General features: G+C 37.5%; 1 protein-coding gene across 2 annotated transcripts; it reads left to right on the top strand.

Moving 5' to 3' along the window:
• Window positions 1–3,079: 3,079 nt before the first annotated feature.
• On the top strand, window positions 3,080–13,010 carry srm (spermidine synthase). 2 transcript variants are annotated; one of them, XR_009062625.1, is made up of 9 exons: window positions 3,080–3,311; window positions 3,606–3,726; window positions 3,872–3,964; window positions 4,430–4,583; window positions 4,656–4,739; window positions 8,688–8,833; window positions 8,924–9,046; window positions 11,199–11,266; window positions 11,380–13,010. XR_009062625.1 is itself a non-coding variant. In XM_057830726.1 (8 exons), exons 1-8 carry the CDS (start codon window positions 3,181–3,183, stop codon window positions 11,214–11,216), a joined length of 870 nt encoding a protein of 289 aa, XP_057686709.1. In that variant the 5' UTR covers window positions 3,080–3,180; the 3' UTR covers window positions 11,217–13,010. The 2 variants fall into 2 exon arrangements, 1 of the variants encoding a protein (XP_057686709.1); XM_057830726.1 differs by having other exon boundaries at window positions 11,199–13,010.
• Window positions 13,011–14,943: the final 1,933 nt, after the last annotated feature.

Here is a 14,943-nt window from a genome sequence, read left to right as displayed (position 1 = left end):
ATATAATTCTATCAACTTTTGGAAGACAGATGTACTATAAATGCGAATTACTTAGATAAGAAAGAAGATAAGAAAATGTTCCCAAATTTTTTTATTTTTTGGGAGCGCAATGTTTCTTGAGATATGGCTGTAGGTCGATCGAGCTGTAGCTAAAGAACCACCAAATCAAGACCTTGGCCATCTCAATCTCCGGATGAGCATGAATCCAGTTGAAAACCTCTGGAGTGATCAAGAGGGAGATTGGCACAAGCCACCAAGCGAATCTGAGCTGCTTGTAATTAGATTTCAAAATTATTTTCCGTGTTGTCATAAATTGACTGTGGCTAATTAATTTTATTATTATTATTATTCATATAAATTTCTGGAAAGCTGGTTACTTTTCACTGACCACCCAAGAATTATAAGAGAAACATTTAACGAGGAAATCACTTAGAACCTGTCTGACAAAATGAGGTCGGCCAAAACATTAAAAAAAAAAAAAAAAAAAAAAAGCGCTACGATCCAGGGAAATTTGTGAATAGACAAGAAATAAATGAACTGACGTACTGGTCTGAAAGGGTTGCATAGCCATTTCCTAGGTACTAATCATTTTGCGAGATCCACTAATGTAGAAATTTTGAAGCAGTGGTGACACTTTTACCTATGGCGGAAAACACTCAGGTGACTTGAAGTTCCGCTCTGAGACCCCCAATTTGGCCAACTTTCAAAATTGTCCGATATGCATGTGTGATACATCATTGGAAAGCTTAAAATCTCAATTTTCTGGGGGAAGAAAAATTTGGAACAGGAGGGCATTTTTTTTTTTTTTTTAATGTTTTTTAAACAGCTAAACCCTATCTGGAGGTAAGAACACGCAAGAGCAAAATTACAGACGCCATGACTTTATCGAGATATTATCGCGTACTTGCCTTGTTTCGATCCAAAAACTCCATGTAGCATGTATCACTGAGAGTCAAGACATAGCTGTGAATGGCCACAGCCAGATTTTGGGGGGATTTTAGGGGTGAAACATGGTAATATAACAAGGGTCGCGATGCAGAAATTGCAGACATCAAGGAGTGGTCGAGATTTTCTTTTTCATATATTTACCCTTTTAAACCGTTTTTTTCCCCCCATTTTTCTTTCTTTGGATCGATTATTAATCATCTAATATATCGGAGAAAATGCGACAGTAACAAAAAAATACAATTAAGCGATATTTATGAGGTCGCTATTAGTGACTTTTTTACAGATGCCATTTTTTTCATTGTGACATAATTTGTTTAAAGGTTTAAAATATGTGAGTGAATATTTTTTTAAATTCTTTTTTTCTTTTTTAAACGAAATATGAGACATCAATTAATGATTCTAATCTAAAAACGACAGACATTTTGAATAATATGATTAATTACCTTCGTTTTATGGCTGGGTTGAAACAAAAGCGGTTGCGCGACGTCTGTAAACGGGGGTTTTTGGAGTAAAACGGACAAATTAAAAATAGTTCGGGGGCTTAATGTGCCATGAATCTGCTATTGCAGCATATAGACATATTGTTCTATCAAACTCAACAGTTGTTTTGGCTTAAAATACAGCAGTTTCTTTTACAGAGGGGTGCAAGAGCAGAAACTGCTTTTCCAGTCTTGTCTGTGTTTTCCGCCCTATAGAAATGAACCTCAGCACAACAACAGCTCATCCAGCAGTTCACAAAAGAACCAAGGATAACGCTTAAAAAGAAAAAACGATGCATGATACACAACAGTTGTGGGAGAGTAATCCATGCAATAACATGACAAAAGTTGAATATTTTGGAGGGGCGGAGGGTATTGATTGTAACCATGAATTTAACTCTTTATCAAAAAATGATTATAGCAAATTTTTAGAGTTGTCCGATATTATAGGATAGCCGATAAAACAATTTCAAAAGGATATCAGATATCAACATTGTTTTTTCATTAATGGTTTTGGGCCATTATGCATGTTGCCTTCAAAGTGAATGTAGAAGTGAAAACTGATGCTTGCACTTTTTGATTTCAATATTGGTGCAATTTAGGCACATTTTCGGTAATTCAGTTGAAGTTCGTCTCATTTTTCACAAACTGTTTTTTTGGAAAACCTTGAGGTTGTTACATTTATCATTTAGGCATCCAGTGGCGTAATATGTTAAATCCACGACCGCATATATCGGCATTGGTTTGATATTGGTATCGGATTTTTGGAATTGGACAATATCCGGGGTTAAAAATGAATTACCGGTCAACTTTAGTAATTTTTAGTTATCAGGTAGTCTTCAAGTTGAAGTGCAATACGGCAATTATCCGAAACACACTAGTAAGTAAACTTAAAATTCATGAATGTCAAATCAAAAAACAAAAATCGAACAGCCTTGACAAGGTCTTAGTAAATTTTTTAAAGTGATTTTTAAAAATGCATTTCATGTTTACTTGGGTTATTTTTGAGTAGTTTCAGATACAAGCTTTTTACAGACTACTTCGTTTTCCCTGTTTAGTACTGCCCTGACTAAGCTACTCCCCACCTCACAGTCCTAGTAGGCTTCAGAGCCATAGAACAGATGTGCACACTGTAGTAACCCGGCTAACTGACATGCTTTTGTAATTGCCATGTTGGTAGGGGCAACAAGTCCCTTGTAAGGCAATGAATGGACGTTGGAATTAAGTCCCAACTTGCTTATTTATTAATCACATTTCTCGAAGTGTATCTACCGTAGGTCACAACCTATAAATAGTTAATTTTTTTTTCTTTAAATATTTACATACTTACTAAGGTTTTTCCCGAGTCCCCTGGTAACTACGGCAATGTGTTTGACCACATGCGGTTCAACGTGCTGGCATACCTAGTTCAGTTCTTTTTGGCTGCCTTTTTTTTTTTTTTTTTTTTTTTTTTTTTTTTTTTTAACAGTCGATGTATATGCATGCATTCTAAATGATTCTGAACAAGAATCTACTTACTGTTATTATCTGTGTTCAGGGAGGCGCCCTCTTGGTGGCAAGTCCAACAAACTATGTTATGTTTCCCGACACCCCATTGGCTCGCGTACCTGTGCGTAATGACGTCGGGTGGCAGCGATTTGCTCCTATGCGAAGCAGCAAGTATGGTTGTCAAGAATAGCAAAGTGTCAAAACGTTGTCGTGTGTCACGTTGGCTGGGTTATAAACACGTTTACCTGAGCTTGCGGTTACCGGCATGGACAATATCAGGGACGGTTGGTTTAAAGAGACGTGCACATTATGGCCTGGCCAAGCAACTAGTCTCGAAGTTGACGAGATCCTCTACCACAAGAAATCCAAGTTTCAAGACGTGTTGGTGTTCAAGAGGTGTGTTCTTAAATGCTCCTGCCCCGTGCTAACGCTGCTAGTCCTGCGTGTGTTGGCTATCATCAGCATAGCTGTTGAAGTAGTTTTGAGACAAAATAGAAAACACCTAATATAACTACTACTAATGCCTGTAAATAACTTCGGGGTAGACTGTTATGTAACTTGAGGATTTGCATGCTCCAAAATGATCCAATGAGATAGTTTTTGTCTGAGCATATGTACTGTGAGTTACTCCTTTAAAAGTATAAACTAAAGAATGTAATTCTAACAACACTCAACTGTAATTTATTTCAGTAAAACGTACGGTAACGTGTTGGTTTTGGATGGAGTGATCCAGTGCACGGAGAGGGACGAGTTCGCTTACCAGGAGATGATTGCAAATCTTCCCCTGTACAGCCACCCTTGTCCCAAGAAGGTAGCTTATACATTTAAACAGAGATGATAACTACAGTTTTTTATTATTCTTCAAATAATAATCAAATGCATAGTTATAAGAAGATTAATAATGTCACATTCTCTCTAATTTGAAGCTCTGTTTAAGAATGTCACTCTTTCAACAGGTTCTCATTATTGGTGGTGGTGATGGTGGTGTGCTGAGAGAAGTGGTGAAGAATCCTCAGGTGGAGTCAGTTGTTCTCTGCGAGATCGACGAGGTAAAGGCAAACTTACATCAAATTTGTGCATCATAAAATACTCTGCTCCAAAGAGTTGGGGATATTCGGCTTCTGAGTGAAACTTTAGAATTCACTGCAAAAACACTATAACCTCTACAGGCTGACTTACCTTACCGTCGCAGAGTGTCATCGGCAGGTGGCAGAGACTCGAAGAGTAAAAGAAAGGCATATGGAAGTCTTTGGAAATTTATGGATTGATTCGTGGATCAAATACCTGCTGTACATTCTGTTGGTCAGCTTTTTGTTAAAGAACAGCACATTGTGCAAAATGTTTTGCAACGTTTGATAATCGGACCTGAACATTTAAACGTTTAGGGAAGGTTTCCTGTAAAGATTGAAGCAGACTTTAGTGTGAACCTCATATTTCCACCCAAAACTGAAAACCCCGACCTCTTTAGCAAAAAAGCGCATGCTCACTGCATTGGCATGTTGTCTCCTGTATAGGATGTCATTGACGTCTCAAAGAAATTCCTCCCAGGCATGGCCAAAGGTTTCTTCAGTCCCAAACTCACTCTACATGTAGGAGATGGCTTTGAGTTCATGAAGCAAAACCAAGATGCCTTTGACGTCATTATTACTGATTCATCGGACCCTGTTGGTAAGTTTAGTGTCATCTTGCAAAGTCTGTTTCTCTTATTTTTATTTATAGGTTTGTGTCAATGTCGTGCAGGCCCTGCTGAGAGTTTATTCAAGGAAAGTTACTATCAACTGATGAAGACGGCATTGACAAACGGCGGGATTCTCTGCTCCCAGGGTACTTTTTATTCGAGTTTTATCATACGTGATTCATTTTCTGAAGCGGTATGCCCGTTGCGAATACCCAATGTAAGTGTTATGCCATTAGGACAGAGTAACAAGCTATCATACTAGGTGTAACCTGCCAATGTGAACAGTTATGACAAACACATACTGTATAGGGGTAAACTGAAAGGAATGTCTGTCTACCATGTGTACATAGGGACACCCCAGTTCTTAAATGAAAATTGAAACCAATAGGGTTTCCCCTAGGATTTTTTGAAGCTGCGGTGGTGGGCTGCATCGGAGTCGGACCGCCTCACCATGTCGTGCCACGGCAAAATTGCGTCATACAGTATCATAACAATTTTTTTTCCCACATTTTGTTACCCGAGAAGAACCATAACAAAGATCTATTTGAAATATTTCATTAGCCAGGCTTTCAGCTACGGTACATGTACGTAAAATGCGTAACTGATTACAGCTACATTACCCTACGTAATAATACGACGTTTTTTTTCTCGTAGCAATAGTACTACTTATATCTCGTAGTCCTTAATGTACTACATTAACACAACAATACTAGTCATTCTGTTAATAGACCAATGCCGTAGGTTTTTATAGGGACGTTAGGAACATAACACTAGGAACTTTTCAGAATGCTCAAATTGTCCCCACCAACTTTTAAGCAACCTTATTTACATTATATAATGAGTTCAGTTATAGAGGTCATTTAGATTGTCTTCACATATTTTGTAAGGATAGAATTGACCCTACCATTATTAAGTGAATTACTTTCATTATGTTCAGACTTACAATGACACAATTTTTTCCCCCTCAAACGCACGTTTGATTGGCTGATGACTAGTTAAATTCCCTTGTTTTCAGTGTAAATCTACTAGAAATAAGTGAAATTATCTGCCAGTGCTTCAAGTAAATTTTACTCAGATTTCTTGAAATAAAAAAAAAGGCTATATGAAAATAATCTTGACACTCTTATTTTAAGCAAAAAGTGAGTATATTTAATCTTAAAAAAGTTTTTTTTTTTTTTTGTCAGAAACGTTCTTCTTTCAAGAAGTGATATTGTTCAAAACGTTATTTGAAATCATTTTCCCCCTTGATTTTGGTGAAAAATGACCAACCTTTAGATGTATGGTCTTAATAAGAACAAATGGTAATATTTACCTAAAGTAAATTGAATAATCTGACCCGTTAATCTGTTAACTAGTCTTTAACACTCAAAACCAGATGGAAAAAAATATTCAAATATATTTAAGAAAAATCATCAGATTGAAACGTTATAAATTTGCAGTGTGAAAGTTAGTACAAGTCAATACAGATTTATTTTTGCATTGATTATTTATGTAGTCTAGCAATTAATTAGGTTCATATTGGTGAGAAATTAAGCCCTGATCCCCGTTCACCTAATCAGTTTGGTTTCATTAATGTCCTGTTCCCACCAAAAAGTGTACATGCAGGTTATACTGTTATAGCGTCCCCACCAATATTGAGACCAAACCTACGTCCTTGTAATGGAGCCATTTCAAGGTGTAGGGGGAAATTCTAATTGCCGTGTAAAGAGTTTTACTAGTTTCGGTGAGAAGGTAAATAGTTGTTTTTGTTTTTTTGTTGTTGTTCGTGAACTACTTTTCCACACAAATGCACATCGAGGTACCATTTAGCTTAGCAAGGAGAGGTATGAGAGACATTTTTCGAGTGTCCCAGAGCTCGTGAAACTTGGGGGAAAAAACGCATTTATCAAGGGTTTGTCAGCCGTGATTGCATACATCCGTCCGCTGTAACAGCCCTGCATTTTCTGCTATTGACTGCGTTGTTGACACATTAGCGCGGCGGCACTCTGACCCGCCGCTCGTCGCAAATTCATTCAAACCTGCCTTTCCGTACAAGACTGCCGTCCACCGCTCACTTTCGCCGAAAATTCCGATCCAAAATACAGTAATGGCCCGGATGGGGGGAAGAAGGACAGGAGTCTGTATTGGCTTAGCCACTTTATTGTGGCAACAATAATAAAGAAAAGGAATAACAAAATAACGGCGGGCTTCCGCGACATGCGACCACTATCTCCTCCTCGCTTCCCTCTACGTCACAGCTCCCTGTCCGATCATCACCTTTTAAGGTGGCCCCATATAGTTACGGACATTACAATACACAATGAATAGACCCTACTCACCAACGTCACAGAATGACGTGTCGCTGTATCCGCCCGCCATATTGTCCGTCTCTGTTTAGCCCTATTCTCAATGGTTTCAATTAGTCGTTCAGTTTATAGAGCAATTCATGGAAGCCCCGGTGCTTTCAGACGCTGTAAACTCATTGGATGCGTTGCATAAAAGGCGTTATGTGGAAAAGCTTCAGTCTATCCATTCGCCAGATTCATATTTGATGCTGAAATCGATATTTTTCGACCCGCTGTCTTCGCCCTCTCTGCCTGACATCTGCTACCCTGATATCCACAACTATCTTGTCCACACAAAATCAGCCTATTCTCACGAAAGTTTGAAAAACTTTAAGGGCAGCACTCTAAGCAACATTACCACGTGTGACCCTTTACTTCCAATTTTCTAAAATGGCGACAATCAATAAAAAAAAAAAAAAAGTTGACTGCGATGGCCGACGCTTCAAGGATAGGTGGATATTGGACTATTTCTTCAATAAAACACGCAACAACTGTGTCTGCCTCATTTGCAAAGAGACAGTCGCTGTTTTTAAAGAGTTCGATGTGACGCGATAATATTACCGAACAAGACACGCTGACATGTATGACAACATTACAGCGAAGATACACAGCGAGAAATTATAGCAACTTGAAGCTAGTTTAATTTCACAGCAGCAGTATTTCGCAAGAGCCCGAGTGTTGAAAGAGAACGCCACAAAAGCGAGATTGTTGAAATTATGAATTAATGAAAAAAAAAAAAAAAAAAAAGTAAATGTGACACACAGAAGGGCTTGCTAAAATTTGTTTAAATATATTGTTCTATGTGAATCAGCCAAGGTAGCCCCCCGCATTTTTACCACACCAAATCTGGCCCCTTTGCAAAAGGTTTGGACACACCTGTTTAACTGATTATCCGTAAACGAGGCCAGCTTCTTTCACTTGGTACCAGCTAAATATTATTCAAAATGTAATGATGATGGAAGAAATAAGCATCTTGAATTTGAAACTGTATGTTGTCGGCGATTAGCCTCGCAATGATCTTAATTGTGGTTGTCAGCCCAAAACCCGCTAAATATATATTAAATGCATCTTACCAGATATAAAATAACTACTACATAATCTGTGGTAATCGTTTGGAGCCCAGTTTTCTCGTCGAATTGCAGCAGTCCATCTCGCTCTCCTCTCCGGGTCTCTCGGAATACGGTAGAACTTGAAGTCTCTCCGTCTATATTCTCTGTCTCTGCAACCAACCGCCACACACGCCTTCACCATTATGATTATTAATGTTAACGAGCAGAAAAACACGCATAATAGGAGGAATTTACGAAGCGATAATGCATTAACATGACGAGTAGACGGACAACATGGCGCGGAGGCGTGGTTGTGACGTCATGTGAGTGGGGTCTATATGTTGTCGCTGAACCCTTCACATTAGGCTGCCGTTACTTTGAAACAGCCTTTAATTTTTATTTTATTTTATTTTTTTTTAATTTAAAAAAAAAAAAAAAAAACATCTCCTTTGCACGGCATGGCAGCTTTTATTTTGTTGTGGCGGTGTGCCACAATATTTAATATGTAGGGCAATAGGGTCAAGGAGACGAAATAAGCTGAATAAACAAGGCCATTTCAACAGCTGTATGTTCCAGGCATCTCATGTTCCCAAATTAAAGTTTTTGTTTCAATAACTGGAGAGGCAGAGTAGGAATTAACTTTTAATGTTTCAGCCTTGTTCTTAAGTCTGATTAGTATAGCACATACATGAGTTCAAAACAGTTCTTGTAATGTGCACAGGAGAGTGTCAATGGCTGCATTTGGATCTGATAAAAGAAATGCAAACCTTCTGCAAAAGCTTATTCCCAGTAGTGGACTATGCCTACGGCACAATCCCAACTTATCCCAGTGGCCAAATTGGATTCATGCTCTGCAGCAAGAACCCCGTAAGTGTTTTTCCCCAAGTTAGAAAACTAGCTTGTCGTTTCTCTGTGATTGATTTTATAATTAATGTCAAATTATCGCTCCCCTTTCAGGAAACACATTTCCAAAAGCCGGTGAAAGAACTGTCAAAAGGAGAACTGGAAAGCATGAACCTGAAATATTATAACACGGAGATTCACAAAGCAGCATTCGTGCTTCCTGAGTTTGCGAGAAAGGTTAGTATTCTCAATGGTAGGGAGTTTATATGATTGTAACTGGGAAGTTAAAAGTTTGTTAATATTTAGTCCTCATAAAATGCCAAAGAAGCCACTTGTCATGACTTCACATTAGCCTAAACAGAGCTTACTTTGTTGTGTCTGTGCCACCCTTTTGTCCTTAACAGCTTTGACAGGGACATGAATAGCACTTTAACTAAAGACTCCACAAGTTCCCTTTCTAGTCAGAAAAAAGGTTGTTGACGAGAACTGTGTTGAACATTATTCGACAATGAAATCAACATTGTTTTAGCGATATCTTTTGCTTTTGTGACTTTTCAAACCATAGAACAACAAAACAAGCCTTTGATGGCAAATTAATTTATTGTTCATTATTAAATCTTCCTAAATAATGCCGTATGAATGCAAGTGCTAATGACCCTGCGGAATGCATAATGTTATGTTATTCTCCAAGACATGCATGTTTTATCCTAAACTCTCAAAACAGCTTAATAAGTCATGACCATTGCACAGGCTTTTAGGACCCGCCTTTGGTGGATAGTTGATACTACTGGACAGTCCTTTTCCCCCCTCCTTTTTCCATCATTATAGGATGATAACTTTAGCGACCATTATCAACTGGCCACCAAAATTTCTGCGGTTATCTATATAGAACCAATGCCCCAACAGGTCACTCACATACAGTATATATATCTCTATATATATATATATATTTTTTTTATATATATATTTTTTAACTTTGATTCTCATTGAACTAGCGGGGTTGAAGCAAACATTTTAGAAACTGTCCCCAACAAAGTCACCTGTTGACAACTATTTTTGAGAGGGCAGGGAATTTGTGTTAATCCCAACCTTCGAGAATGCTCAAAATAAAGATTTCCCCGATCTGATCACTTGATCAGAAATCAGTCTGATCACACCATTTTTCAGAGGATTGGAATCAGTTGAAAAAGATTGGCTTTAAAAAAAAAATGAATTCCTTCAACATTTTAAAGGATTATAAATCAACAAAATAACCCAGAAGTACAATGATATTCCAGAAAGAAACAAAAATATGTTTTAGAACACACAACATAGTGGCGAATCATCTGAAGCTAAAGTAGACATTGCTGGTAGGAGGACAATGTCGTAAGCTGACCTAAGGATAGCAACGTGCAACGGTGAATGAAAGATAGCATCAACATGACATACTTGCAAGCATTTCAGTCTTTCGTGATGGTAATATGTATTTTAGTTTCTTTTGGCAATATCCATACTGCAGGATCACTTCGTTGCTTTCTAGCCCTTAAAATGTTTGATTAAAAATGCATTTTTAAAACTCAATTGTTTAAAAAAAACAAAAAAAAAAAACTTTACAATGTGGTAGTGGCAAGAGCCAGCTACAGTAGTAATACAGCGATTTGACCACAGAGGGGGAATGAAGTTCCTAGCAAAGCTTAGCCATGTTTTATCCACTACCCTTGTGCACCAATCCTTTCTTCTTGATAGTGGAAATGCAATCAATTACAGGATTAATTGGGAAAATATGTGTGAAGGAGGCATGTCTGAGTGACATTTCATCATGGAGAAGAGTCCTCGGCTCACTCCGTGGTACCCAATAGCCAAACAGTGCTAACCGTTATCAGCAGTAGCTAGACATCCCACAGCAAAAGGTGAGTTAACATAAAACTTTTGAATAGCTCTGAGATTACAAGTAGATAAGCATTTAGAGCAATGGGTTGGCGTGAGAAGCAGTAGCAAACAAACATTGCAGCATCCATCACACCAGAATTGAGTGGCGGACATTGTTTATTATTCACTCATTTTCATACACTTTCGCCACAGTTTTAACTTAAGGGTGCAGACTTGAAATGGAGACCCTAATGAAGGTATTTTGGTTGAAATCTAAGACTGGAAAATCTTAACTATCTGCTTTATTTTTGTCTCACATGAAACCTAATTCTTGTAACAGGCGGTCGCATAAGAAAGACTGTTGCATACTGTTGGGCATTACTCTGGAGTCAAGTTTTGACTACGTTACTTTTTAGTGGCACCTTTTGTCCGGTGTTGTACTGTTGGATATGTATTAACTGTAAAACACGTTCCTTTGCTCAACAAAAATTGAAACGTGTCTAATCCATCATCTTTCCTACTTTTCCACGTTTATTGGCAGGTACTCAAAGAAGCTTGATTGGCCACAGCAGAACAGCGTTTTCATCCTCTACCAGCTCCTCTGAACAAGTACATACAGCTCCTCCTCAGATCCATTTAGATCACCTCAATACAATAGCCTCCTTAACATATCAAAGTTTATTCGTGGGGTAGGTGCAATTGCTGTTTCTTTGTCCTTCCAGTCCTACACAACATCGGTTTATTTCCTGATGTTGTCCGTTTATGTTCATTCTGAACTCGTCTCATGAGCACTGATGATGACGCCATCCAACCCTGACCTCATGCTGAAGGACGTAATCTTCAAATTGCATCCGTGCGCAGTTCTTGCGCAATGTATTACATGCTATTATTGCTGCACTTTTATGTTCTGTCTATAGGAATGTCAGTGCATGCCGTCTGCATACATTGAGAAAACAAACGCATCCTCATGTTTTTAGAAGCCAATGTACCTCTATGATCTCTTTGTTGAATTTGGATAAGTATGCATCAACAGCCAGGTAGAAAATTCTCACTTAAAAATCCAACAACTGCTTGATGCTGTGCTTTGGTATGGATGATAAGCTTCACATGTAAAAGACAAGCTACAACAGTTGATAAAATGCTAAATAATTATGCAATTACTAGGACTTTGACTAATGGGAGGAAGCTTGTACTATTAAGCCTTAATGTGGAGCTCCACTATATTTCAGAGCAGTGTTTTGGCCAACATCTGAAACCAATTGCTGTAAGTCTTTTTTTTTTTTTTTTTTTTTTTTTTTTAAATAAAACTTTTGTACTGTATTAAATCTGTTAACACACAGGTAATTATGAATTTGAAATGGACACTATTGAGTAATTCTGGCTTTGCAGCTCGATCTAGTATTTACAGTGCAAAGGTCTGACAAGTCCTTTCATAGAAATTATTCCCAAACATTGAGCTATCATCATGCATGGGCAACTATTCAATTTCAATTAAATGCTCTATCATTATTCTTATGTACAACTCTTGGTCTGTTTTCCAGCGACATAGTGACAGGTGGAACTATGAAATGCTTTTCCACTAGATGGAACATTAACAGATGTGTGGTTTGGACCAGTTGGCATTTACGATAAATCCAACTAAATGTTAAACAAGCCAGAATCAACAATATATACTATGGGACAATATTATTTTTAGTGCATAAATACTTATTATAATGTTTTTAACATACATTGGCTGTAAGTTGGTATGTTTGATTTGAAGGGTGTGCCTTTCTTCTTAGTCTGAGACGAAATCACAGTTAAATCAGCTAGGCAGTGGTTGCAGTTCTCAGAAGCGTTTTGACTAAACAAAAACAAACAAATAAAGGGAGGAAATGATCGCGTGGCTGCAGTCTGTGTTGAACTTCCACGTTCTAGACGCCAGATGGCAGCCGTTAATTTGATGTTGGGTGAGCATAACATTGAGGCACACCGGGTGATCATAGATTTATGTCCGTGCCACGAGTAAACCTGATGTGATTATTCTATTGTGGAAATGCATGTATGTCTAGCCACACCAGTATTTTTTGTTTGGTTTATTTAGATATCAACTTATCGCCCAATTTTGCATTAGTTAATGAGTGTACGCTTTAACTCTTAAATTGTAATAACGGATGGTCTTAGTCACTTGACAGTTTGTTAGAGGACCTTATATTCTATTTTTTAGTTGGTTTCGTTTATAGAAAAAGTTTGAAAAGAAAGATTGAGACAAGTGGATAGAAAATGTGTGTCCTATTCAATAAAGCAACATCAGGGCTGCTTTAACAATTTTTAATACGACCCTTAAAAATTGCCATTTTGCCCCCCCCCCCCCCCCCCCCCAAAAAAAAAAACACAGCCCCCCTTTTCTATTCTAAAAATTAAATTTTCTCATTTTATCTTTCAATTGATTTAACATTTTATTTTTTTGCAACACATCCATCCATTCATTTTCTGTAATGCTTACCGTCACTAGGCTTTGGGAGGGAGGGAGAAATTTTATTCACATTCATTTTTAGACAGCAAGGAGGGAGGTCTCAAGTTCTCGCCTAATTTGATCGTCTTGTTCTTTGTTTTGAGGAGGACGCTAACTGAAATTGCTGCTCCTCTGTTTTTCAGCTATGGATCCGAATGAAATTTGTCCGGCGTATTCTATGTATAAGCATCGATCCTCACAGCCGGATCTTTATTATTATTATTATTTTTTTTTTTGTCATAGGGCTGAATGATTACATTATTGCTGACATATGGTCCTGTTGTTACCTATAGGTTCCAATTTAGCTCGTAGAGGGAGCCTGGCACAAATATTTTTTTCCAAACATGCCATTTTCCCCTTGTAAAATACTATTAAAATTAGTATATCTTTCACATATATTATTGTAACATGCAGTAATTGGATAGGGTTACAAAATTAAACATTTATGGTCATTTTCTCCAAAATAAGGAACAGTTTTTTGTTTTTTTAATTAAAAAAATCCTTAGCTACACAAGACGGACAAATTCTTTTATATATTCTTGTGATGTTTTGACTTTTTTCTCAAAAATATGTTGCTATTTACAACAACATCCAAAATATACACCTTCCTCCTGAAATGAACACATCTTGAAAAAGAAAAAGAAAAAAAAATCTTATTTTTTGCATGGAACTTTGCCAGCTTTTGTGCCACCATTTCATATGCTGTATGTGTGGTTGTTGAACTGTGATGTAACAGTACTTATAATAAGTGTAATTATCACGTAGATTGATATCGTGTGAATTTATGAGCTGTACCTTCTCAGCGACTTCTTTTTCATGGTCCAGACACTTTTATGTACAAAGCTTGATTCCATATTTGTAGCTTTTCAGCTTGTTTAATCTCTGAATTGGCTCGGGGCCATCCAAATATCATATAGAGTGTGAGCAAAACAGGTCAAAAACAGATCTGAACGCACAGCCAATCAATTTGTTCACACCGACCGAGATGACTTAGTAGGATGGAAGGAAGGTGTGATCTCTCTGCCAGTGGCCTTGTCTGCACACGTCACAGCAGCACATTTAAGATCTGCTACCATGAAGTAAGGTAAGACTCATTCTTACCAGTTATATGTCACTTTCCCCCATCTTTTTTACTTTTTGGTAGTAGTTGACAAAGATTATATAATAGGGGGAAAAAACAATTTACTGTGCAAGCATCCTGTAAAGTAAGTCATAACTTTTACAGTGCAGCCACAAACATTCCCACAGTCAAGTTAGCAGTCTTATACTTTATGAAGATGAAGACTATTTGCAGTGAGCCACTGTCCCAAAGATTTAAACATATTAGGATTTTTTTGTGTCAGATATTTAAAAGGATAAATCCGAATAATTCCCAACACATACCTAATAATTTTCATGCTTTTCCTGACTCAAATATACATAGTACAGAACTAAAGCCAAGATTTGAAGAAATATTCTTTATATTTGAGCAGATATATCCAGAGTTTAGATAGAACTGTAAATTTTCTTGTAGAATCACCAATTCTGAACAACTCAAGCATTCTAGCTAGTTTCAATATAACATGGTGGTCGTTTTCCCCAATGTCAATGACCCTCAAAGTCTTACCTTTACCTAATATGTTGTAGGATTGAACACAAACATATGGTGGATACATTTTCAAGATGGTCGCCACATGAGTTCTTGAGACGTGAACTAAAACTTGTCAACTTGGGATATACAAATATAATGCTGGTGTTACTTTAGCTGTCATTAACTGTTTAAGTGTAGTGAATACATTTTTTTTTTAATTTG

This window comes from Corythoichthys intestinalis, chromosome 2, assembly GCF_030265065.1.
Source record: "Corythoichthys intestinalis isolate RoL2023-P3 chromosome 2, ASM3026506v1, whole genome shotgun sequence".
Classification (NCBI taxonomy): domain Eukaryota; kingdom Metazoa; phylum Chordata; class Actinopteri; order Syngnathiformes; family Syngnathidae; genus Corythoichthys; species Corythoichthys intestinalis.
The sequence above is the reverse complement of the archived record's forward strand: the minus strand, read 5'-3'. Positions and strand labels throughout refer to the sequence as shown.

What these genes read in the sequence shown, in the direction of transcription:
- srm (XM_057830726.1), top strand. Translation starts at nt 3,181, where the DNA reads ATGGACAATATCAGGGACGGTTGGTTTAAAGAGACGTGCACATTATGG. An exon ending in CGGGATTCTCTGCTCCCAGG is followed by an intron (nt 4,740 to 8,687) that starts GTACTTTTTATT and finishes TAATGTGCACAG; the next exon opens with GAGAGTGTCAATGGCTGCAT. An exon ending in TGCTCTGCAGCAAGAACCCC is followed by an intron (nt 8,834 to 8,923) that starts GTAAGTGTTTTT and finishes CTCCCCTTTCAG; the next exon opens with GAAACACATTTCCAAAAGCC.